Here is a 24131-nt window from a genome sequence, read left to right as displayed (position 1 = left end):
GGGTTTTGCTGCTGTGGGGACCAATTGTCCTATGGCCAATGGAGGTTGAGAGAAGTTGGAAGCATTTTCCATATTCTAACCATATGTGAGCCTCTCCTCTCCTCTCCTCTCTGGAGGCTCTCAGGACATGAACTGGTAAAAATTAAATCATTGACTCAGAAATCACAGCGAAAACCCAGAAACCACAGGCAAAGGATAAAAGAATATATATATATTACAACTATCTGTGTTTTTTTTTAAAAAAATGTCTTACAGGGTTTTATTCAGGCTTTAAGGACTCTGTGACTAGAGAGTAAGAAAGTGATGCTACACTATTCAGCCACATCATGGCACTGCAGAGATCAAGGTACTGTTAGAAACCTTTATGTGTCACCTTACCGTATTGTGTGTTTCAGGCACATGGACTTTGAAAAGCACAGCAAATTATAACATAAAGGAGTATGAATGTAGACACAGCAATTCTCCTATGGTATTTATCAAAAATGTTGTCTGAACCTAGTAGATTTAGAGAAGAGAAAGCATTTGAAAAGAAAGAAATGAACTAGTTGGCAGAAGGACACATGATAAAGAGAAAGTGAAAGGAATATTGATGTCTTCTACAAAGCAGCATAACATTACTGATATTACAGTAGGAACTACAGAAAGAAGAGTCAAATGGGGACAACTTTTCCCCCCTGACAGATAAAATATAAACTCTTCCAAGCGGGACTTCCACAAATCAGTGCCTTCAAGTTTTTCAGCTTCACAGAGAGCAAATCCAGAGAATGAGATATTTAATTGCAAAAGTTTTATAGTTTCTCGCAGTGTTGCTGGGATTTTTCCTATTTTCAGTGAATCTGATATCATCTCCCACATCTTTTTTTTTTATCAAAATGTTTAAATGATTTGAGTATGATGAACAAAATTATTTTGGGACCACTGACACATGCACACACACTCAGTTGTCAATTGTCAAGTGGAAATGTTAATGAAATAGAGATACCTTTAAGCCCTTTCTACAATATTAAAGATTAAAAATAGACCAGAGATGGCAACCTATGACATGTGAGAAGTATTCAAACTGCTTTGGTTTTTCTTTGATGGGCCATTATGGTGACAAATTTGCAAACTCCTGTTCCTGAAGAAAGGATGCAGATACATGTTGAATTCTGCATTCATTGTAACTCAACAGCACATCATTTGTCTTGCACCATATGATATGCTGTGTCTTGCAGCTCTCTTAGAAAGAGAGAGGAAAACATTATAACAACCTGCCCTGAGCAGCAACTTGGAGTATGAAGAAGGCATGGCTCCATTAGACTTAAAAACAGTAATCCCCTCTCTGCTCTTAAACACAGTCAGTCTACCTAAACTTGCTTTGACAAGAGAATGTTTGAAAATCTGCCTTGTCAGTTCTTACAAAGAAACAGAGTCATTTTCTCTTAATAATATTACTGTCAGCCTGAGATTTCCCACTATATAATGCATTTTTAGTGTGTGTGTGCGCGCGCACAACGAGAGCCTAGCACATCCATCTGGAGAGGAAAATATCTACTCAAACCAATAGATACAGAGCAAGTAAGAAAGCTCTCCAGTACCATTGTTGCTTCAATGGCACTTAAAGCTTTGAGAAATGTGTGGGAGAAAAGTAACCCTTTAAGCCTTACATTCAGGAAATAACAAGAGAGAGAAAAAATTCAGCAGAACCCAGACAAGGTTAATAAAGAGTTCATCAGATTCAATACTAAATTGCCTGCTCTTAAGGCCATCCCCATCTCAAGACAGTGTGGCCAAGAATACCTTTTCCCATTATTTCTATGAAAACAGTGGAAAGGGGGGAAAATAGAAAAAGAATTAGAAGACGCATGTAATCAATCTTGTCCTTTACAAAATCCAGCAGGTCTTCAGTCCTGCCAGATACTGCATCTTTCAGGGCAACAGCCAGCCAATGCCTATTAAATGTGTTTTTCTTCTCCAAAGAAATGGGGTCAGTAAAGGATCCTCCTAACTTTAATACACTATAGATTTAATGAAAGGCAACTGCTATTTTAAGATTTTATAAGAAGTATATATATAACAAAGAGGAATTGCAGACACCCATCCCTATTACTGTGGAATTGACACTGACTCTTTTATCTCTATCATCAAGTAAGTTCTTACAAACTTTTGCAGATCATTAGACCCATAAATGAGGCTTAGTCAGTAAGAAAGCTAGGCCCTGACACACTCAACTTTTACGCTTTAAAATAACACTGATATGTTACAGTGTCATTCTTTTTATTATGGTGTGTTCATTATACCATGTTCTTTTGCCAAAGAGTTGGTTTTCTCAGTGGTTGACACAATAAACACTATTTGCTACCTTTCATGTCTTATGACAGCAAAAATCACATTGGCTTTTTCATTTAAACTTGGATATAAGTATGGAGCATATCACCTTCCCTTATAAGGCAAGTTAATTTAATGGACTCGACAAGGAATATTTGGTTATCAAATGTGTCTATAAGAGGTAATGTCTCTCCAGGGTCCCCTCCACCAATTTAAAAACAATAGCCAATGAATGCAGTTTCATAGGCAGAAGGGCAAAACTGTTGGACATCATCAAATACATTATGAAGTCAAGGCCTACAGGACAGCTCAGATCTTTACATGTGGTGCCAGCCTGGAAGTTGCTCTGACCGAGGAAATGAAGATGCTTTTGGTCATAACCTTTTAATTGATTCCTTACGGTGTAAATGTTTTGTTTCTGCCCCATTTGATTAGCACAGCTTGAGATCAATTGTTACCAGGACTCACTAAATCTGTTATTGTCACCAACCTTAATATGCTTACTCTCATCCTGCTTTTCCAATTCATTTTGGTCTTTCCCACTGAATGTCACAGTACATAGGATTGAAGACACTTGTTCTGGAACACATGTGCTTCTGTCCCATCATGTCTGCTGCTTGATTACATCCTAGCTACCATGGGCTTTGTCTGGTTGTTTTTGTTTTGTTTTGTTTTGTTTTTTAGTCCATTAGACAATAAGCCTCGTTGTTATCAGATACATCTCTCTAGATATAAGAATGTGGACATTTTTCAGCCTTAACCCTTGACTGTCCTGCTCAGTCACAGCAGAAAATTGTGAAAGGACCGTTTGTAACCCGCCAATAATAACAAAAAAAGATGGGCAATTTTATTTGGCCTGCATTTTTAAGGGAACTGACATCAACCATACTTTCCAGGCTAATAGCATGATAAGAATGCAGCTGTCCTTTAGACTGCAGAGTTGTCCAAATTCTGTAGTGTATTTTTCACCTATACACCTACCCTCTCCCCACCGCCAGCACATTTGCAAATGCAACACACAGTGCAGGGAGACCAAAATAGTGAAGAGTCTGGAAGCTGTGCTGTATGTGGAGTGGCTTAGGGAGCTGGATATTTTTAAACTGGAGAAGAGAAGGTTAAGAGGAGATATGATAACCATGCTTGAATATTTGAAGGGTATCATATTGAGGATGGAGCAAGCTTGTTTTCTGCTCCTTCACAGACTAGGATGTGAAGCAATGGATTCAAACTACAAGAAAATATATTCCTCCTAAACAATAGGAAGAACCTTCTGACAGTAAAAGCTGTTCAACTATGGAATGCACTGCCTCAGAGTGTAGAGGAGTTTCATTTTTTGGAGGTTTTTAAATAGAAGCTGGATGACCATCTGTCAGGAGTCCTTTGTGCATTCCTGCATGGCAGGGGTTGGACAGGATGGCCCTTGAGATCTCTTCCAACTGTATGATTCATTAATGCATGGTACATGATATCATAATCTCCATGAATTGATGCGACACTTTGTGATTATTGCTGGTCTCTGATTGATTTTGCAAATTATCAGGATCTTAATTTATTTCCGCTCCCCCAATATTTCTGTATAATGTACAAAATTGAAAACAAAAGGGATAATTGTTCCTTTGTTGCATGAACAATTAAAAATAGAGATAAACTATGTACTTTCCCAGGAGGTTGCAGTATTCGTTGCAGTCTCTCTCATCATCATCATCAGTCTCTAGCTAACTATCTCCAAATATCATTTCTCTTGTCCCCAACTATTTTCTGGCAATTCCTGGCACCAACTACAGTATGTTATTCCTACTCTCAAGTGGGTTTCTTTTTAATTCCAAGACATATTGCAAAAAAAGTCCCCTTTTCTTCTCCTTTTAATTCCACAGTCTTACAGTAACAGTACTATAATGCATCACTCTATGGGAAAAAATGGGGCAGGGGGAAGAAAGAAGGCAAAATTTTGCTCTTCAAATCATAGGATCAGCTGAGCATATCATGGCCATTTTTTTAAAAAAATAATCTTTGCAAGAGCCCTGCTGCAGACCCAAGAAATCACTGCAGTCTCCCAAAGAAAGGAATGAGTGGACACAGAAGCAACTACAATCAAGGGGTTATGTTGTAAAAATTCAAACTTCTTTAAATCAGTCTGAAAGAGAAGCAAAATTGGGGAGACCACCCCCTTCTTCAATGGTATGTTTTGGAAACAGTGTCATCAGAACAAACCGCCTGAACACAGGATTGCTGTGTCAAAACCTATGACAAAGGTTTTGATATTCATTAGTAATGTTTGACTATCCTAAAGAGGATATACAGATGAGCTGGCCAAAGATGGATAGCACAAAAAAATCCTCAGGAAGATATAATGGAAATTCACACATCATCTTTTTTAGCTTGTGTACCTATTCCCACTCCAAAATATGTAGATGGAGCTATCAATTAAAAATGTCATGAACATGTTTAAATATGATGAGTTCTTTGCAGAATTCTTCTTTTCTCCATCAAAAGGATAAAATAAGAGATTGAGAGCAGACTGAGCTCCTGTTTCCATGTCTATTGCACAAATCATTTACATGTCTGTGTGGCATTCCAAGCTAATGGCACTGACATGGAAGTTATCCACTTTGTATCTGGATTCAAATAGAAGGCATCTATCCTCTGTTTAAGTGAAACTTGGGATTCTGGATGAGGAGACCTGAGGCTGCGCCTGCACTGCAGTTATAATCCCATTTGACACCACTTTAACTGCCGTGGTTCAGTGCTATGGGCGTCCAGGAATTACAGTTTTGTGAGACATTTTGCTTTTTCTGTCAGAGAGCTCTTAAGCCATAGCAAACTATAATTCCCAGAATTCCATAGCAGTGAGCCATGGCAGTTAAAGTGGTATCAAACTGGATTATTTCTGCAGTGTAGTGCAACCTGAATTATAGCCTTAAAAAGTAACTTTTCAAAACTGTGTTCTATGGACTGGAAATAAGCACATGGTGAAACTGAGAGGCAGTTTACATCTGGTTGGAGAAAAAGAAAAAAGAAACCATTTCATTTTCAGGGGGAAATAACATTGCTGGTATTAGGAGCTCAGCCCAAATACAAGCAGCAAATGCAGTTGCAAGAAAGGACCAGCATGCATGAATGACTTTTTTTTGGATGCGTAGAGAATGCTCATCATGTAGCCAGGATTTTGGGAAGGGGAGGTCCAGACTAAGTGCCACCATTATAATGGGGTTTGGGTGTGGTGGCACGGCAGCATGCACCATTCATAGTATCTAACGGAAGGGGGGGTGGACCTCCCCTTGGCTACGTCCCCGATCAAGAGAGAGAAGAAACAGTAGAGCAGACATTACATAGCCTTCCTTTTGTAACACACTTTGTTTCCTTACAATATCCCACTTCAAAATTAATGTGTGAGTTGAGAGCTAATTACTGAATTGTGAGCTCCTTCTAGGAAGAGAAATGGAACCAGATCATGAGGATAATGTTGCAATTTTGTATTTTGCACTAAAGATTCCAGTTTTTACAGACAGAAAAATGTATATAATAGTGAACACATACAAATAGGATGACCTCCAGAGCTTCTGTGGAAAGCATCATGTAGCAGTTTATACAGCAATGAATACTTATTACAATTTCTACTTTTATTGCCTGTCAGGTGTGGGAATCCTGCTCCTGAATAGTTCAGAAATGGTTATTCAAAAGCTTAATGACAGGCTTTCCACCTCATTTGATTAATGAACTGTAATTAGTTCAAAAGACAGTGGATGTGAATACAGATTTGGGTGTCCTAACACTGATTCCTGCTCCAACGCTACCATCCATTAGTGAAGTTTGAAGCTCAAAGTCACAATTTTAAAAAGCTTTCATTTATGTCCCTGTAAACATTGCACATATATATCTGCTTAGATATGTGCAAGTCTCTGGATCTAAACACTCAAATAAGCAAAATGTGTCTACACTTTTGTTATTGTTTGTATCTGGTCTTATCTTAAATGTGGAAGTTGCAGTGTAATCCTAACTCAAAGGTGTACTACCTGCAGGCAGTTATCGATAGCCTTCTCTGCTGTCTGAAAACCCCTTCTGTTAACAAGAATCCTTCTTCTGCCCCGACTGCAGAGATCTGCCAACAGAGCAATCTGCCCGCACAATGGCTCTGATAGGTATGATCTCTTGGCAAAACAGTCAAAAGCGATGTGTAGAAAGAGTGGTGCAAAGGAGGGACTGGGTTATGCCAGTCAGAGACTCAGCCATAATGTAGGCACAAATTCAGGCCAGGATGACGGTCACGCTAAGTAACTTCCAACACACTTGACTGCACAGTGTGGATTCAACACAGCCTCTAACGCTAAGGATTGTGCTGTAACTCCCTGAGATATCAGTGAAGCTGCTTCCATTCTAATTGCAGCTTGGCTTTAGTATATAGGTCTTGATTCCAAGCCATTGGTGGGGAAGTGCTTAAAACAACAACAAGAAGAACTGTGCTTTAAATAGTTCAGAAGAATACCAGAGTGCAGCTCTGTCAAATATATGCAGACTATATGGACTACAGCAAATTTCAGTAACTTAATTTCTTAATGGGATATTGAGGAGACAGTGAAAGGAATAAACCTAAGTCCTAGAAAAATAAACGTTCTTCCATTATCACTGAATATTTCAGAAGCAGCATTCTCTCTCTCTCTCTCTCTTACTCTTTCTCTTTCACACACACACACACACACACACACACACACACACACACACACACATTTTTCAGACAGAATGTCCCTTTGTGTCTTTCATCTCTTACCACTTTCTGTTGTTGCTGACCCCTCCAAAACAAATGGAACTCATGGCTTTTGGACATTGGTAATTATTCCCATGGGAAGGATTAGTAAGGATTTCTTCTTATTGTGTGCCTTCAAGTCATTTCCAATTTATGGTGACCCTAAGGCCAACCGATCACAGGGTTTTCTTGGCAAGATTTGCTCAGAGGGAGTTTGCCATTGTTTTTTCCAGGCTGAGAGAATGTGACTTGCCCAAGGTCACCCAGTGATTTTACATGGCTGAGTGCTGATTCAAACCTTGGTCTCCAGAGCCATAGTCGAATGCCCAAACCACTATCACACCCTGGCTCTCCTTCTACTCCCTTCCCGCATAACCTCACAACTATTTTATTCCATTGTACACACACTGATAGGCCATACTAATGTCAGTCCCCTCCTAAATGTGGGAGATGCAGTGAACCTCTGCCTCTACTTCAGCATGCCAGGTTTCTTCATACAACTCCAATCTAGTCTGTTTCCCAAAGTTTGCTATTTTATATTGTCAGCCTGACTTCATTCTTTAGGAAAGCATAATAAAGGTTTTTCTAAGACATGTGCACACACTATGAGCAACATCCAGCCTTATGTACAATTGTTTCATTAAAAAAAATAATCCAAGTTGCTTTCTTTCTGTGTCCCCTCCTCCTATTTTGTTTCCTTTTACCTTAGGGAGCTGGGTATGTTTAGCCTGGAGAAGAGGTGGTTAAGAGGTGATATGATAGCCCTGTTTTAAGTATTTGAAGGGGTGTCACATTGAGGATGGAGCAAGCTTGTTTTCTGCTGCTCCAGAGACTAGAATATGGAACAATGGATGCAAGCTCCTGGAAAAGAGATTCCACCCAAACATTAAGAGCTGTTCAACAGTGGAACACAATCCCTTGCAGAGTGGTGGGGTCTCCTTCTTTGGAGGGTTTTAAAAGGAGTCTGGATGGATGTCTTCCTGCATGGGAGGGGGTTGGACTGGATGGCCCTTGGGGGCTATTCAAAATTCATGATTCTATGATTTCATCTCAAATTCTGCCTCTGAGAAATGTCCAGCTTATTTCAGCTGACTCAACGGGTCAGGAGTTGTTTTGGTGTGTGTCAGAATCAATTCTTATATCCTTCCTGGTTTATTTTATAGTGTGTGTATGTATGTATGTATGTATATCTTTGAATATGCATAATTAAGCAGATACAAATTAAAAACAGAATATAGGCTCCAGACTGCCCTTTTATGCACTATAATTTTTTTTCTCTGTTTGGTGGCTAGATATACTCTGAGAGTATAGGAACCTTAAACGACTATGTCTTTTGCTGCTGTTTCTGCTGTCACTGGTATGTAAACTAGAAATGCACAGCAGTTCTATTTCCTCACAAAGCTTGCAGAGATTAAATCTAGTTTCTTGGTCTAACAGAACTACCAGCACTGGAATTTTTCTGAGTAGCTAATAGCTACTGTAAAGCTTTCAGCTTGCTGCAGATCAATTGTTTCAGACAATGACAAAGAAGATGGAGATTGTAAACTATGATTGTGTTTAGAGTAATATACTTAATTATACCATGACTGAGTTGGAGATAAGCAATATTCTCAATCAATCCCAGGTATGGCACATTGTTTCTGTTTTTTGTATGCCCATATGGCCATAATTTAAAGCAGCACAGGACTCTGATATACATTAGTGGCTTCCCTTGAGCATCGGTTCACTTCTCCACTTCTTGCATGTCAGACATGAGACAGAAGATGTATGTTAGCGAAGGTCTTGAAGCCAGCATTAGAGCAGAACCTAGAGCAGAGGTATCCAGAGCTTCCGTGGACTCAGTTGTACTGGATCGGTTTGAGCCTGTTAGTACCGAGGATGTGGACAGGATCCTTCGAAGTGTTAGGAAGACGACTTGCTCTCTTGATCCCTGTCCCTCATGGCTAGCGGCACAGGGGGACCCGGTTGTGACCTCATTGTTACACCGGATTATCAACACATCTTTGAGGGAGGGGCAATTTCCATCCAAATTGAAATTGGCCATAGTAAAACCTTTGTTAAAAAAGCCCTCCCTTGACCCCCTGTTGCATAATAATTATCGGCCAGTTTCGCTATTGCCATTTTTGGGGAAGGTGATCGAGAGGGCGGTTGCTCTCCAGCTTCAATCGATCCTGGATGAAGCGGATTATCTAGACCCATTTCAAACCGGCTTTCGGGCGGGCTACGGGGTTGAAACTGCCATGGTCGCCTTGGTCGATGATCTCCGTCTGGGCATGGACAGGGGAAGCGTGTCCCTGCTAGTGCTCTTGGACATCTCAGCGGCTTTCGATACCATAGACCATGGTATCCTTCTGGGACGCCTGGCAGAGGTGGGAATCGGGGGCACTGCGCTCCAGTGGTTCCGGTCCTACCTCTCTGGGAGGTCCCAGATGGTGCAGCTGGGGGACGTATGCTCCGACAAGAGGGCCCTTACATCTGGAGTCCCTCAAGGAGCCATTCTGTCCCCCATGCTATTTAACATTTACATGAAACCGCTGGGAGAGATCATCCGGAGACATGGGGCGCGGGGTTATCAGTACGCTGATGACACCCAAATAGTCTTCTCTATGCCTCCGACTGATGCAGTGACCAGGGATGGCATCTCTCCTCTTGTGGCCTGCTTGGAGTCGGTAATGGGCTGGATGAGGGAAAACAGACTCAGCCTGAATTTGTGATAGGTTCCCCTGGCCCAGGGACGGTGATAATTCCACCTGTCCTGAACGGGGTCACGCTCCCCGTGAAGGACTCCCTACGCAGTCTGGGGGTGCTCCTTGACTCGTCGCTCCACCTTACATCTCAAGTGGATGCGACAGTCAGGAGCACCTGTTATCAGCTTCGGCGGATACGCCAGCTGCGTCCCTACCTGGACCGGAGGGACCTTGAAACTATTGTACATGCTCTGGTAACTTCTCGCTTGGATTTCTGCAATGCGCTCTACATGGGGCAACCCTTGTACCATACCCGGAAGCTGCAATTAGTGCAGAATATGGCAGCTCGACTGGTCACTAACACATCTAGGGCCAGTCATATAACTCCAGTGCTTAAAGATCTGCACTGGCTGCCTATTCGCTTCCGGGCGCAATACAAGGTGTTGGTTATTACCTGTAAAGCCCTAAATGGCTTGGGCCCAGGGTATCTGATGGACCGCCTCTCCCCATATAATCCGCCCCGCACCCTCAGATCATCAGGGCAGCAACTTTTAAGAGTTCCGGAGGCCAGATTAGTTTCCACTTCCAGAAGGGCCTTTACGACCTCGACCCCCAGCCTCTGGAACTCGCTGCCCATGGAGCTCCGTGCAGCCACATCCCTACCCCAATTTAAGAAGGGGTTGAAAACCTACCTATTCAAACAAGCCTACCCCTGAATACTTCCCCCCAGAATGTGTACTCACCTCCATCCCCCTTTCCTCAGCCAGCATTAGGCTGGCATGAGGTTGTAATGTTTTTAACATGTTTAGGTTTCTATTGGTTTTTGTACACTGTAATTGTTTGTAACTATTTTTTACTGTTAATTCTGCTGTACACCGCCTTGATTTGAAGAAGGGTGGTATAAAAATAAAACTTTTATTTTATTAAACTTTTAAAGAGTTACAACACCAGACCAACAGAGGAATCCATGCAGCTATGTAGGAGGCACCCGCTAGAAACCTTGCCTGATAACATGCACAGGATTTATGTATACATCCACTGCGGTCACCATATATTCTTAGGAACACATGCAAAATGTTGAAACTTAAGGGTGATATCCAGTTATGCTGTTATGCTGCCTGCCACATTCTGTCAGATGTGAGTTTGTGGAAGCTGACATCCTCATGGCTCCTTCCCCACCCTCTGCCATCATACCCAAGGATCAGAATAACCTCTTGAATACAATGGACTCCTTGGACAAAAACATGTTGCAAAAATGTCTTTCATCTATTATTCTCTTTGACAAGGTTTCCCAACTGTCACAAACACATTTATTCAATCTGATAACAAATCATATATAGAATCATAGAATCATAGAATCATAGAGTTGGAAGAGACCACAAGGGCCATCCAGTCCAACCCCCTGCCATGCAGGAAATCCAAATCAAAGCATCCCCGACAGATGGCCATCCAGCCTCTGCTTAAAGACCTCCAAGGAAGGAGAATCCACTACACTCCGAGGGAGTTTGTTCCACTGTCGAACAGCCCTTACTGTCAGGAAGTTCTTCCTAATGTTGAGGTGGAATCTCTTTTCCTGTAGCTTGCATCCATTGTTCCGGGTCCTGTTCTCTGGAACAGCAGAAAACAAGCTTGCTCCCTCCTCAATATGACATCCTTTCAAATATTTAAACAGGGCTATCATATCACCTCTTAACCTTCTCTTCTCCAGGCTAAACATCCCCAGCTCCCTAAGTCGTTCCTCATAGGCATGGTTTCCAGACCCTTCACCCTTTTAGTCGCCCTCCTTTGGACACGCTCCACTTTCTCCATATCCTTTTTGAATTGTGGTGCCCAGAACTGGACACAATATTCCAGGTGGGGTCTGACCAGAGCAGAATACAGTGGCACTATTACTTCTCTTGATCTAGGCACTATACTTTTATTGATGCAGCCTAAAATTGCATTGGCCTTTTTAGCTGCCACATTGCATTGTTGACTCATGTTCAACTTATGGTCTACTTGGACTCCTAGATCCAAGTAGATCTCCTAGATCCCTTTCACATGTACTTTCATTCAGCAATGTGTCTCCCATCCTATATATGTGCATTTAATTTTTCTGCCCTAAGTGCAGTACCTTACATTTCTCTGTGTTGAATTTCATTTTGTTAGCTTTGGCCCAGCTTTCTACTCTATTCAGATCATTTTGAATGTTGATCCTGTCCTCTGGAGTATATGAATATTATTCCAGAGGTGGCACGCAAAACTGTGTGGAAAGGTGGTGGGCTCCCTAAATATGGGGTAGAGACAATTTGATGAGCTTCTTGCATCTGATTTTCAATGATTTGCACTTCTTCCTTAGCCTCTAGTACCAAGGCATACCCCATGCTGTAATGTCCCCATTTGGGAGTGGGGTTTTTTTTTTGGGGGGGGGGAGTTCTGGCTGAGGAAAGGAGAAGCAGGGAAGTCAGTTTCCGGCAATGGCTGCCAGTAAAACAATGACTATTACATGCATAGTGTTTTAAAGTATTTATTATATTTATCTAGCTAACTGAACTGATTCAAAGGCAGTTGTTATAAGCAAGTAAAAGGACTTAATTGTGGAATAGTGGGATTTTTGAAAGTGAGGGGGAAAAGCCTTTTACTTGTTTTTCATGGGGAAGAACTGGGAAAAAGAGTACCACATCAAGAATGTCAACCTTGAAAACAAAAGTTTTTGGTTTTATCATATAGATCAAGTTCTGTAAATCTTTACTGCAAAGCAAATACCTCAAACATGTTGGAAGCTTTTCTAATGATGATCACCTGCACTCCAACTGAGTTAATAAATCAAGATGAATTAATTACTTCCAAAATTATCTCAAGCATGACAGACAGTTGATGTCTTTCAAATTAGGTATTAATTATTACAATGAAACTCACAACAATTGTAATAGGTTTTAGATGATAGGTTAAGGAAGACTATTTCTAGTCAGTGGGCTGTTGAATCTTCCGATGTTACAAACAGAACATGAAAAAGCCCTCATGTGAGGTATCATGAAAGTAACAATTGATTCACTTGGTTATTAATGCATTTCTATTTCCAGGCTGGTATTCCCTAAAAGGCACAAGATTCCATCTGATCTTGGAAGCTGAGCAGGATCAGCCCTGATTAATACTCAGAAGGAAGACTGCCCATAAATACCAGGTGCTGTAGGCTATATTTCAGAGGAAGGAACTGGCATAAATATGTATGAAATCAAGGTCTATGAAATCTATGAGGTTGCTATAAGTTAACAGAGGATTTGAAGGCAACACACACACACACACACACAAAACTAGGGATGGGGAGAGATACCTAATGTGGCTGGTTTGGCACAATATGTACTTTGACTTAGGTATATATTGTGCCAAACCAGCCAAATTAGGTATCTCTCCTTATCCTAAGATAATCAGGGGAAGGCTTTCTCTCTGTCCCACCATCATCACAGGCTTGCTTGGTAAGGACATTAAAGGGAGCCTTCTCAGTGGCTGCTCCTGGCCTCTGGAACTCCCTTCCATGAGAAGCTAGGCTGGCCCCCTCCTTGCTTTCCTTTTACTGGCAGGAAATATATATTTATCCAAGCAGGCTTTTATTATATAATCATGTCAGAGAAGTTTTTTTATATATAAAGGATGTATGCTCTGTTTATGTTTTTAACTTTTGTATGTTTTATGTTATTTTATATAATAATAATAATAATAATAACAACAACAACAACAACAATAGGATTTATTTATATACCGCCCAATCACTGGTTTTAGCACAATGATTTTAATTATTATTTTATTTTTTTACTGTAATGTTTTTAAATGATTTTACCTGTAGCTGCCTTGGGTCCCTTTCTGGGAGAAAGGCTGCATATAAAATAAATAAATAAATAAATAGAGATTTTCAATTTAGGATTTATACTGCACAAAATTCGCACATGTTTGTTTTGCCTAGAAAATAGCATTTTCTGTGCAGGAAACTGTATTTTCTGGACAAGAAATTATATTTCTGTATAGAACTATTAGTTTCTGTGCAGAAAATGCTGAGTTTTTGCACATGTGACTTTTGCACAGAATAAGCCTTGAACTTTACAAAGATTCTTGTCAGTCCCAGTTTCTTCTCATCAGGGTTTCTCAATACTGAAATGACATATTTTTCAACTATTTTGAGAATATTTTTGAAAATATCCTTTCCATCCCTAGCCAAAATTTTGTCCCTTACTCCTCTTTAAAAAGAAATTTTGGATTATGTGGGCATATTCTGAAGTTATTTTTTTCTGGAGAGCTCCAGCCTGCGCAATTGCATTTATGACTCACACTGGTTAATCCATTTATAATCCACTCGTTTGCCTGAGAATAGGAAAGACACCTCTAGACAGTTGATTTGGAAAAGCAATATGGGTTCAGTTATGAAAGATCTCTGTATTCAGTTGACTGTTCTCATTTTGGCAGTTTGCTGCTACAGGCCTGGTGACATTATACATTTCTTTCAGACTTGGAAGACCAAAAGGGAAACGTACCTGTTTAAGTCACGATGTATAATTGGCTGGGTAAGGTTGTGAAGATACTCCATACCTTTAGCAACATCTACTGCAATTATTAATTTTGACTGCAAGTCAAGATTCCTGCAATGCGCAGAAAACATGATATTAGTCAAATTACAGGGGCGGGAGATAATTTTGTCAGATTCTCTAATTATTAACAAGTTGGCAGTTGTGTCATCTGCTGATCAAAGTAGGTTAAAATAAGAAATGATCTCAACATGTAATCATGTCACTTAGGAATAGCTTTGTTCTTAATTACAACTTCATTATTAATTTGCTTGTTGTGGTCCAAGGGTTCCTGGCACTTTGCAAGTCCTTTGGGTCTCCCTCTCCTTATATGGACTTATGCTACCAAGGAGGATATATTGTACACTTGAAGCATCAGGTAGTTGTGACTGTCTCCTAGAGGATGAAGAAGTATACCTCAGGATGGGGCTACAACCAGGTAATGGGTTTTGAGACCTCCACAGCCCTACAGCTTCCAAAGCACTTGCTTGGCAACAGGACTTAAGTGCTTCCCTAGTCTCCCCACTCCTCTGTATTTCTCTGCTACAACTTTCTATTTCATCTTTCTACCTAGCTCACCCTTTCCTACGGTTGCCAATGTTGCTGTCCCTCCTTCCTCCTTATGCATTCCTTATTACTTCTGCTGCCTCATCCCCATCATTCTTCTCCACCTTTATTTTCTCTTTGGGCCATTTAAATAGCCCAGTCTCCTTCTCTGGCCTGCCCTCTCTAGCTGGTTTCCATCCCATCTTCTTTTTCTTGAGGTCTCCTGTTAACCTCAAATAAGCATGAAGCCATTCATATATGATATCATCAGCAAGTGCCAGCATTCATGGAGAGTGTTTTTTGATTTCCCTATAAACACAGGTGAGCCCTTGGGAATGCACCAAATAACACACAGAAGTAAGTGAGATTACCTCTTTTGTTCATGCAATAGGGAAAAGAGAGATCCTCCAGATATGTACTGGGTCACTATAGCAAATTGACTTGGGTCATCCAGGCAAGCTCCAACAAACTGGATGACACAGGGGTGATTGAGTCGGCACAAGATAGACACTTCACGGCAAAACATGTCGACATCTGACTTGGAGCAGTAGGTGTTGGCTCGGTAACTGGTTAGTAGAATAAGGGGGGGGAATAAAATCAATAGTAATTTAAGGAATGTTGTTGTTGTTGCTACTGTTAATTTATATTTTACCTTGTCAAAAAAAAAAAACAAAAAACAGGACTCAGAGTGCCTTACAAAGTAAAAAAGAACAAAAACAATTACAACCCAGTGTTTCTAAAAGAGGCAAAAGATTAGCTTTAAAACATAATTAAACTATCAATAACACTGAAAACAGTTTAGAACGTACAATTAAAAACAATAAAAATTAATATCAATTTAGAGCATGCAATTAAAAACAATAACAAGTAGTTTCAAAACAGCACAATTAAAACAGTACAGCATGCTACAAAAAGCCCCTTTTAAAAGAAACGCTCAGTTCTCAAAAACCTGTAGAAAAAAAATAACATATAACAATTTAATATGTTAATTGTTAAACATGTTTAACTGGTAAAGTACCTTAATAGAATATGCCCTTAACACTTACCGTTTAATAGCCACTATTTTATTTCTGCATCTTCCCTTGTATACTTTTCCAAACGACCCTACAATGAATTAAATGAAATAAGAAAGCAGTAGCATGTAAACATTTATTTTTCTAAAATTGACACTTCCCCCAACTTCCTTTTACCTGAGCCAATAATTTCATGGAACTCAATTTCTGAGAGCTGGAGGTGAAAATGGGATGGCAGACCAGCGCGGAGAAGGAGAACATCTGCCTTTTCTGCAAAACAAAATTGTTTATTTGTAAAATGAAATAAAAATATTAAAAGCACCAAACTTAACACTATTAATAAAGGAGTGACATATTAGTGGTGTGTTTTCCATCAAGAAATTGGTTGACTGGTAAGTTCTGTTTGTTCTTTTTGTTTCAGTACCCTACAATAAACCCCAATAATAAACACAGATTTGCAACATTCTGGCTGCCTTGGAGCTTTTTGGCTTTAGAGGCTTATCACTAAAGAACAGTGATCCATATGCATATTCTGTCTGGGTCATGTAATGGTTGTAGAAAATCCTTTATACAAGGAATTAGTTACCTTTCTTGCATCCCTAGCAGTGGCCAGTAAGTCTGGTTTTATTTTCCCCTCCCTATTTCAATCTACTTCTGGAACTGGATTTGATACACTAATGAATTTGCAGATAAACATGCTGGTCCATGTGCTTGGCTATAACAGGTTTATCAAAGCATTTGTCAACAGAACATTTGAATATGCTTTCTAATTACATAGGTAGGGTACAAACTCTTGAGGCTACACCTGGAACTAATATTTGGGAAGAAGATACATAAAAAAGTGCATTAAAAAAAAAGACCACGAGGTAACTGAAATACACATCAAAGGTATATTCATTTTTTAAAAATTAGTCTTTTTTATGAAGGTGCTTTAAATCTGATTGTACTTAATTATAATCCTTTTATCACTTTTAATTCTTAATTTAAACCAACATCCCATTATGTCACTAATGTTGTCTTACAGAAGATCTCACTTCAGTTCAGATCACCTTGTATTTTTGCAGGAGACATGAAATGCTACAAGGCTTGCAGTCATAATGATACACAGTTTTCTCATTAGAATAAAAATATTGTGCTTTACAGTTAAACAGTTCTCATTGAACGTAAACCAAAATGCAATCTTGCATACACTTACTCTGAAGCAAGCCCTACTGAACACAGTAGACATCCACAGATTTGGGATGCATGGTAATGCAAAGCAGCAATCCTAAGAAAGTGTGGTAGAAATGACTACAGGCTTTGACCATCTTATCTATTCTATTTCATTCCAAATAGTTACTCATTCTCTCTGTCTCCTGGTGAAAAAAAGACCAGGATTGAGCTAAACAGAGAAGGTGCTGGAGGTTCATAGCTCTGCCAGATGGAGTATAACTGAATGCATGATTTAAAAAAAAAAATCCTCAGTTTAAGTCTAGTAATTCTAAGGAATTGATCGTATCACTAAAAAAAATCTGCCTTACCTCTCCCATGTTGAATTCTAATTCAGGAGGCAGCCACGTTCTATCACACATTTTCCGACTTTGAAAAGCAGCTTGCTGAGTGCTCCTGTGGCCTGAGCTGGAGCGACTTATGTGCGATAGAACTTGGCTGCCTACTGAATTAGAATTCAGCTTGGGATAGGCAAACTGGGTTTTTTAGCGGTGTGATAAGTTCCTAAATTAGAATTCTCTTTTGCAATGATATAGTGGAATAGAGAGCAGGGAAAGGAAACTGTTTATTTTCAGTTTCTTCTTGTTAGTTACCTACAGGGAATCCAAATTTCATATTGGGTTGTGAGATTTAGGCCCTATACAGAAGAGGGACACCCTGACTCCGCCCCAGGGCACCATGATGCCATGTGCCACTCCAGATAATGCACGGCTTCATGGTGTGCCTCTGGCACTGTTTCCAGATGACGCAGCACAGAAGGGACACCATACACCTACGCTGCTGCAGCTATGGTGCCCTTTGGATGGTGCAAAAAGGAGCTGCTTTTTTGGATCATTTTTGTGCCTTCCAAAGGCCAGATCAGGGCCATGTCATGAGGTTACTGTGGCCCCAATCCAGCCAGGAAAGGGGCAGCCTTCTACCACCCCTGGGGGGGGGGGCAGGTCTATATAGCCCCTTACTCTTCCTTCCTTCATAGAAATGTGTATATATTTGGTACACATTTTTCCATATCACATTTAGCATGCATTTTTGCTTGTGTGTGTGTGTGTGTGTGTGTTGTGTGTTTAATGCATTTTACCACTGAGAAAATGTGTTTGTACCAGTTTTGGTTGTACATGTTTCAAATATACAGATGGTTTCACACATATACATGGTACAATTCTTCTCCACCACAATACAGTGTGCATACAATGCACAGATTTTTGATGGAATGTCCTGTGACAAAATCCCTCTCCATGCTGGTCCTGCAGTTCCAGCCCTAGGACCCTTGTCACTCATTCTGGCTTTTTATTCTCAGTATCCCTCCCTGAATCTGGTATGCAGGCCTTAAGGGGATGCTATTCCAGATAGGTGGCTGTGCTGATCAGTGAGTTCAGTGGTAAACTGTGGCCAGTTCTTCCCTTTAAATCTTACATGTAAGCAATTAGACACAGTTGTACAAAATAAAAACAATAAATATTTATTATATATGAAAAAGAAGTTAAACATGAACTCCCTGAAGTCTGTCCAAACACCATGTCCCCAGAGTCTTATTCAGACCATATCCTTTCTTCTTAACTGGCCTTCAGTCTCCTAACTGTTTTTGCAAACAACCCGATTATAATCGTTTCCCCTTGAAGGCCCACTTTGCAGCATTCTGAAGGCTGCATTTAGTTGGTTCTAACCTGGCTTGCCAGCTTCTCTCTTAACAGATGTGCTCCATCCATTTGCCTTTTGCATCAGGAGATGCAAAGTTGATATTTTTGTAGGGAATTACAAATGCAACACATCAATTTTCCATTCCTAATAGGGAACTCTCTTAAATTTTTTTGATTTGGGGAAAGAGAGAGAAGTACATGGCATGATCAACACACTGCATACTAAAATCTGCCTCTGAATTAAGACATTCTTATCCTGTAATGAGCATTTTCCCCATCAGAAACAAAATGATATTTATTCTAGTTCTTCCTTGCCTCTTTAAACCCTTTGCTGTGCTCATGCGGATAGCAGGATTATATTTCCATGATACTTGCATATGATGAGTATGCACCACTCATGTTCAGTGTTTTTGAAACAGGTACACTTATGTAGAGGAAATCATTGCTAGGCAGATTACTCAACATTGAAAAGGAAACCTTTTTTAACTTAAAAAAATTGTGTTAATGGCTAAGATTGGCAACACAAATACTGTTTGTCAAGATATAGAACTGAATAGGATTTCCACTAAAAATGGAGATTCTTCTGAATCATTATCACCACTTGTGTTCTCCAATTTGTAATACAGTTGACAATTTTTCTCTTCAACAGAGAGACATTCAGTGAACAAAAGGCATGGGCCGGGGGAAAATATTTTTGTTGCATTCCATAAGCAACCAAAGGCGGGATATAGACCGCCATATAGTACGTATTCTATACGTACTAGGGTTAGGAAGGGGCGGTGCTTCCGCACCCCCTAACCCTAGTACGTATAGAATACGTACAACATGGCGGTGCCCCTTCCACATGGGGGCCGCCATGTTTACGTACTGGATGCATAGCGTCCAGACGTGTTGCGACGCCTATGACGTCGCGAATGCGCCAGTGGCGCCTCGCGACATCATAAAGGCGCCGCAAAAAGAAGCTCCAAAATGGAGCTTCTTTTTTGCTCCATGCGGGAGCTGCACGGTTTGGCTGCTGCGGCTCCCTCGCGGAGCAAATGGCGCCGGCGGGAGACCGCCGCTATATCCTGCCGAATAAAGCTGCATTATATGTGCCCCATTTTAGTCATACATGCCATCAGCTCTTATTATTTAAAAAACCCCATTGAATCAGAGGTTGGAATTAATTCACTAATTACTTTGTTAAGTCCCTGATTCTCCCCCTGCCCCTGCCCCAGCCCCTGCCCTTAACTCATTCGATTCCTCAGTTAATACTGACATTAAAAATATGCTTTAAAGAACATGATCATTATAATTTATTAGGGTGGGTGCCTTTCCCTGTCTCATTCAGGCAAACAGGAAGAACTGCAGCCCCAGGAGATATATATATATATATATATATATATATATATATATATATATATATATGAACTGAGGGAAATGTGTCATACAGTTCCGTTGTTAGGCAAGCTAGTTTTTGTGATTTCTGTGGTAAGACAGCAGAAAGGGGGAGCGAGAGAATTTTCTGCAAGCCTGGCCAGAGCGTAAGAGCTGATATATGGAGCAAAAGAGCTGAGATTATTATTAATGATCTCTGAACCATAATAAATAATTGATTGATTGATATTGGCTTGAAACAGATAGGCAGATGAGGATGGCTTCTAGGGGCATGGTGTTTAGATGATGCACATCCCTGGAGTGTCTAGAAGCAGCCCTGGGGTCTAGCCCTTTCCAAAACAATACTTCCTGCAAGCCCCAAGTTCTTACAGTTCTTATTGTCCAAAGTTTACCAGACCTGCTGTCATCATTGTCAAATAATGATTTCAGGGCCTAGTGGAGCCCAGAGATATTTTGTACAAGAAAAAAGGGCAGCTAGCTGACAGTCAGGTATGTCATTTTGTAGTTCCACAATCCATCAACATGTAAGTAAATGTTTACTTTTGAACTGTAGAGGTGTCTGTGGGTACTCTGGCACCCAATGATTGCTGTGCCAGGAGAATCCCAGCTGTAAACACTGGTACATTCTATATGCCAGTGTTCAATAGATATGCCACCAACTGTGGACATTTTAAATTGCATGTTCACATTTTTCTTTTAAAAAGTCAGGATTAGTAAAAAGGTAAACGATACAAGATTCAACTCAAAGTTTGCAAAAATTTGGCTCATCCCTACTGAAAGCATTTTGTAATGAGATATAAAACATGGTCTTCCTTAATAATTAAAATACCTTTAGTCATGCTTTTAATTTTCCCCAGAGGTGATGGAACTGATACATAAGATCCATCTGAAATTAAAAAAAAAGAGAGAGAGAGTAATGCTTATGGATTTTGAAAGGAAAATTGCGAAGTACCATTTCTAATTGAAGAACTTGTCATTGTTATGCACCTTTCTTTCTGACTAATGGTGACCCTAAGGGAACTTGATCACGGGCAAGATTTGTTCTGAGAAGATTTGTCCTTGCCTTCCTCCGAGGCTGAGATAATGTGATTTTCCCAAGGTAACTCAGTTGATTTCCATTATTGAGTAGAGATTTTAACTCTGGTCTACCAGACTTGTAGTCCAATGCTCAAGCCACTACACCACACTGGCTCTCATATGGAGGAAGGAACTAGGAAGTGGTATATTGAAAGAGATTTGGGAAATGAGTGGGGGAGGGAACAAGATTCAAAGGTCTGTTTTTAGGTATCTACAACATCAAAAAGTAAAAGCCAGGGTATTTAAATAATGTTTATTTGCCCATTTTTATTAATAATGACCACAGTTATAAATGGTCTGGGGGAATAATCATGTGTGATCTGGAACATAGGAGAAAGAGCAATCTACCCATTGATTCCAAGCAGCTTTGCTTTGTCGAATTAAAAAACAACAACCTTATCCAGTAATTTCCAAGGAACCAATAGTCTTACTGAATTAAGCATTAATGCAACAAAATCCATCTTCTACCTTCATTAAAACAGAAGGTTATCTGCTTTATGCAGCAGTTTCTTGGACAATATTTTGTGTACAATTTTTGGTAAGACTCCCATATAGCTCATACTGGCAAAAGTTCTTCATACCACTTATTATTTACCGGTTGAGCAGTTTGATGGAAAAGAATAATTAATGTCTAAAATTTGGAAACTGAAGACATCTGAGACAAAACAAGAAGTCTTGAGATTAATGAATAAATTTATACCTCAATTGCAGTTGTATTTATGTTTTATATTTCCTGGATTTCAATATAACTAACATCAAATAAGAGGTTTGGGCAAGGAATAATCAAGAGTGGTTTTGCCAGTTCCTTCCTTGAAACATAACTGCAGCACCTTGTATACATAGATTAGAATAGATTAGAAAGCTGGGCTAAAACTAACAAAATGAACTTCAACAGGGAGAATGTAAGATACTTAGGTAGAAAAATGAAATGCATAGATATAGGATGCAGGACACTTGGCTTAAGGAGACTAAGGTCAAGTACAGAGGGACACAAAGTGCTAGCCTGTGAGTAGAGTCACGGTGGAGCATCCGCATGCTGGATGCATGACTCCACGCCTTTGCACCATGATGCAGCACACCATTCTAGACAGTGCACAGCATCACGATGTGGCCCAAAAGGGGATCACAAAGTTGCACCATTTACACAGTGTGCAAAAATTAGCTGTATTTAGCTTTTTCCGCCTTCTGGAGGCTGGATTAGGGTTGCAGTGTGTGGGGCCACGGCCCCGATCCAGCCAGTAAAGAGGTGGCTGCATGCCGCCCCTTAATGGCTGTTTGTACAGCCCCTAAATGTGAAAAGGATCTAGGCGTCCTAGTAGACCACAAGTTGAACATGAGTCAGCAGTGGGATGTGGCAGCTAAAAAGGCCAATACTACTTTAGGCTGTATCAATATAAGTATAGTGTCTAAATCAAGGGAAGTAACAGTGCCGCTGTATTCTGCCTTGATAACCTGGAATACTGTGTCCAGGTTTTGGGCACCACAATTCATAAAGTATGTTGACAAACTGGAGCATGTCCAAAAAAGGGCCACCAAAATAGTGAAAGGCCTGGAAACCATGCCTTATAAGAAAAGACTTAGGTCTCTTCCAACTTTATGATTCTATGATTATGTGAGCACCAGAATAAACTCTTCTTTCCTGAGCTTTGCCGATAGAAAACTCTCAAGCTCCATACAGTGATCATACTAGAAGCCTGTCTTCTTCCACTGTCTCTTTTCCCTTGTTCAGTATGAGGGCTGTCTTACTAACCTCCTGGCTTTCTCTCTCTGTTGTTAAAGCATCCTCATAGCCCCTCCATAAGAGTAGCTCACAACAGCCTCCTCTAACTTCATGTTTCATCTGGTTTTCATCTGGTTTCCTGGTCAGGTCCATTATTTGTCTCAGTCTAGGGTCTAAATTATTACACTGTAATCTTGCTAGTAATCTTGTTTATATGGGCGTGGTTTGCGCCATTCACAACATCCTTTTTTTAAAACCAAGGTGGGAATAGTAAGCAGTTTCTGTTAGACTTAACAATGTAAAGTCAGTCACTTGACAATACTTTACCTCCTCCAGGCTGAGAGTACTCATTACAGGGGGATTCATCCTGTGGTCTTTTATAATGTTTCAGAAGTGTAACAATAGCATCATGTCCTGAAAGATACCAATTATAATAAATAAAAAATAGCAATAAAGGCATGGCAGAATATCTCATAGCTTGGTCCTTCCCATGGTCTGCAAATAAAAAATGTGATTTGTCCATAACATGAGTATATGGTAAAACATCAAATTTCATTGCTACAGAAGCTACAGTAGACCTTAGATGACCTTCAAAACCTGTAGCAGAAATGGATAAATGAGCACATAATGGCAACGATAATTCAGTCAAACCAACTTTAACTCTCTGGGGGAAAGCAAACAAGCAAACAAAAAATCAATAATCTGTCCCCATCTTTAGTGACTTGTAGTGAGCATTCATTTTTTGTTTCAAAAATATTATATTGTCATAATCTAATGCATTATTTGATCTAATACTGAAAATATAGTTAGCGTATGCCAAATAAAATGTGCCATAAGACCCACAGTTGTTTTTGTTGCAATACTAGAAACAAAAGGACTTTTGAGAAAAAGTGAAAGTAAAAATTTCTGAATAAGAATTTATCCAGAAATTGAATTCTATCTCTTGTTGCTTCAACAGAGAAAAGGGCTTTTTAATCACTTTATGATCTAAATCTTGTTATCCCAAACTGAAGCAGACCCAGTTAATAAGTGGGATTTACTCTATGTTGACTCACCATTCAACTTCTTGTTAGAACTAATCGTTATGGGAAACCCGAACCCAGGAATGGAGTTACGTCAGCCAGTACTGGATGGGGTCACACTTCCCCTGAAGGACTCTGTCCGCAGCTTGGGGGTGCTCCTCGACTTGTCACTTCACCTGACAGCTCAGGTGGATGCGACAGTCAGGAGCACCTGTTATCAGCTTCAGCTGATACACCAGCTGCACCCCTTCCTGAAACCA

The 24131-nt window shown here is 40.1% G+C and overlaps 1 protein-coding gene across 1 annotated transcript in view; it reads right to left on the bottom strand.

The window, feature by feature from the left end:
* The window catches only part of LOC121928795 (serine/threonine-protein kinase TNNI3K-like), a 206469-nt gene that overhangs the window by 99902 nt on the left and 82436 nt on the right, over positions 1-24131 (bottom strand). The window contains 6 exon segments of the mRNA XM_042464007.1: positions 14241-14345; positions 15188-15382; positions 15863-15920; positions 16007-16099; positions 20882-20938; positions 23177-23263. Of these exon segments, the coding sequence (XP_042319941.1) occupies positions 14241-14345; positions 15188-15382; positions 15863-15920; positions 16007-16099; positions 20882-20938; positions 23177-23263 (595 nt within the window).

This window comes from Sceloporus undulatus, chromosome 4 (assembly GCF_019175285.1).
Source record: "Sceloporus undulatus isolate JIND9_A2432 ecotype Alabama chromosome 4, SceUnd_v1.1, whole genome shotgun sequence".
NCBI lineage: Eukaryota > Metazoa > Chordata > Lepidosauria > Squamata > Phrynosomatidae > Sceloporus > Sceloporus undulatus.
The sequence above is the reverse complement of the archived record's forward strand: the minus strand, read 5'-3'. Positions and strand labels throughout refer to the sequence as shown.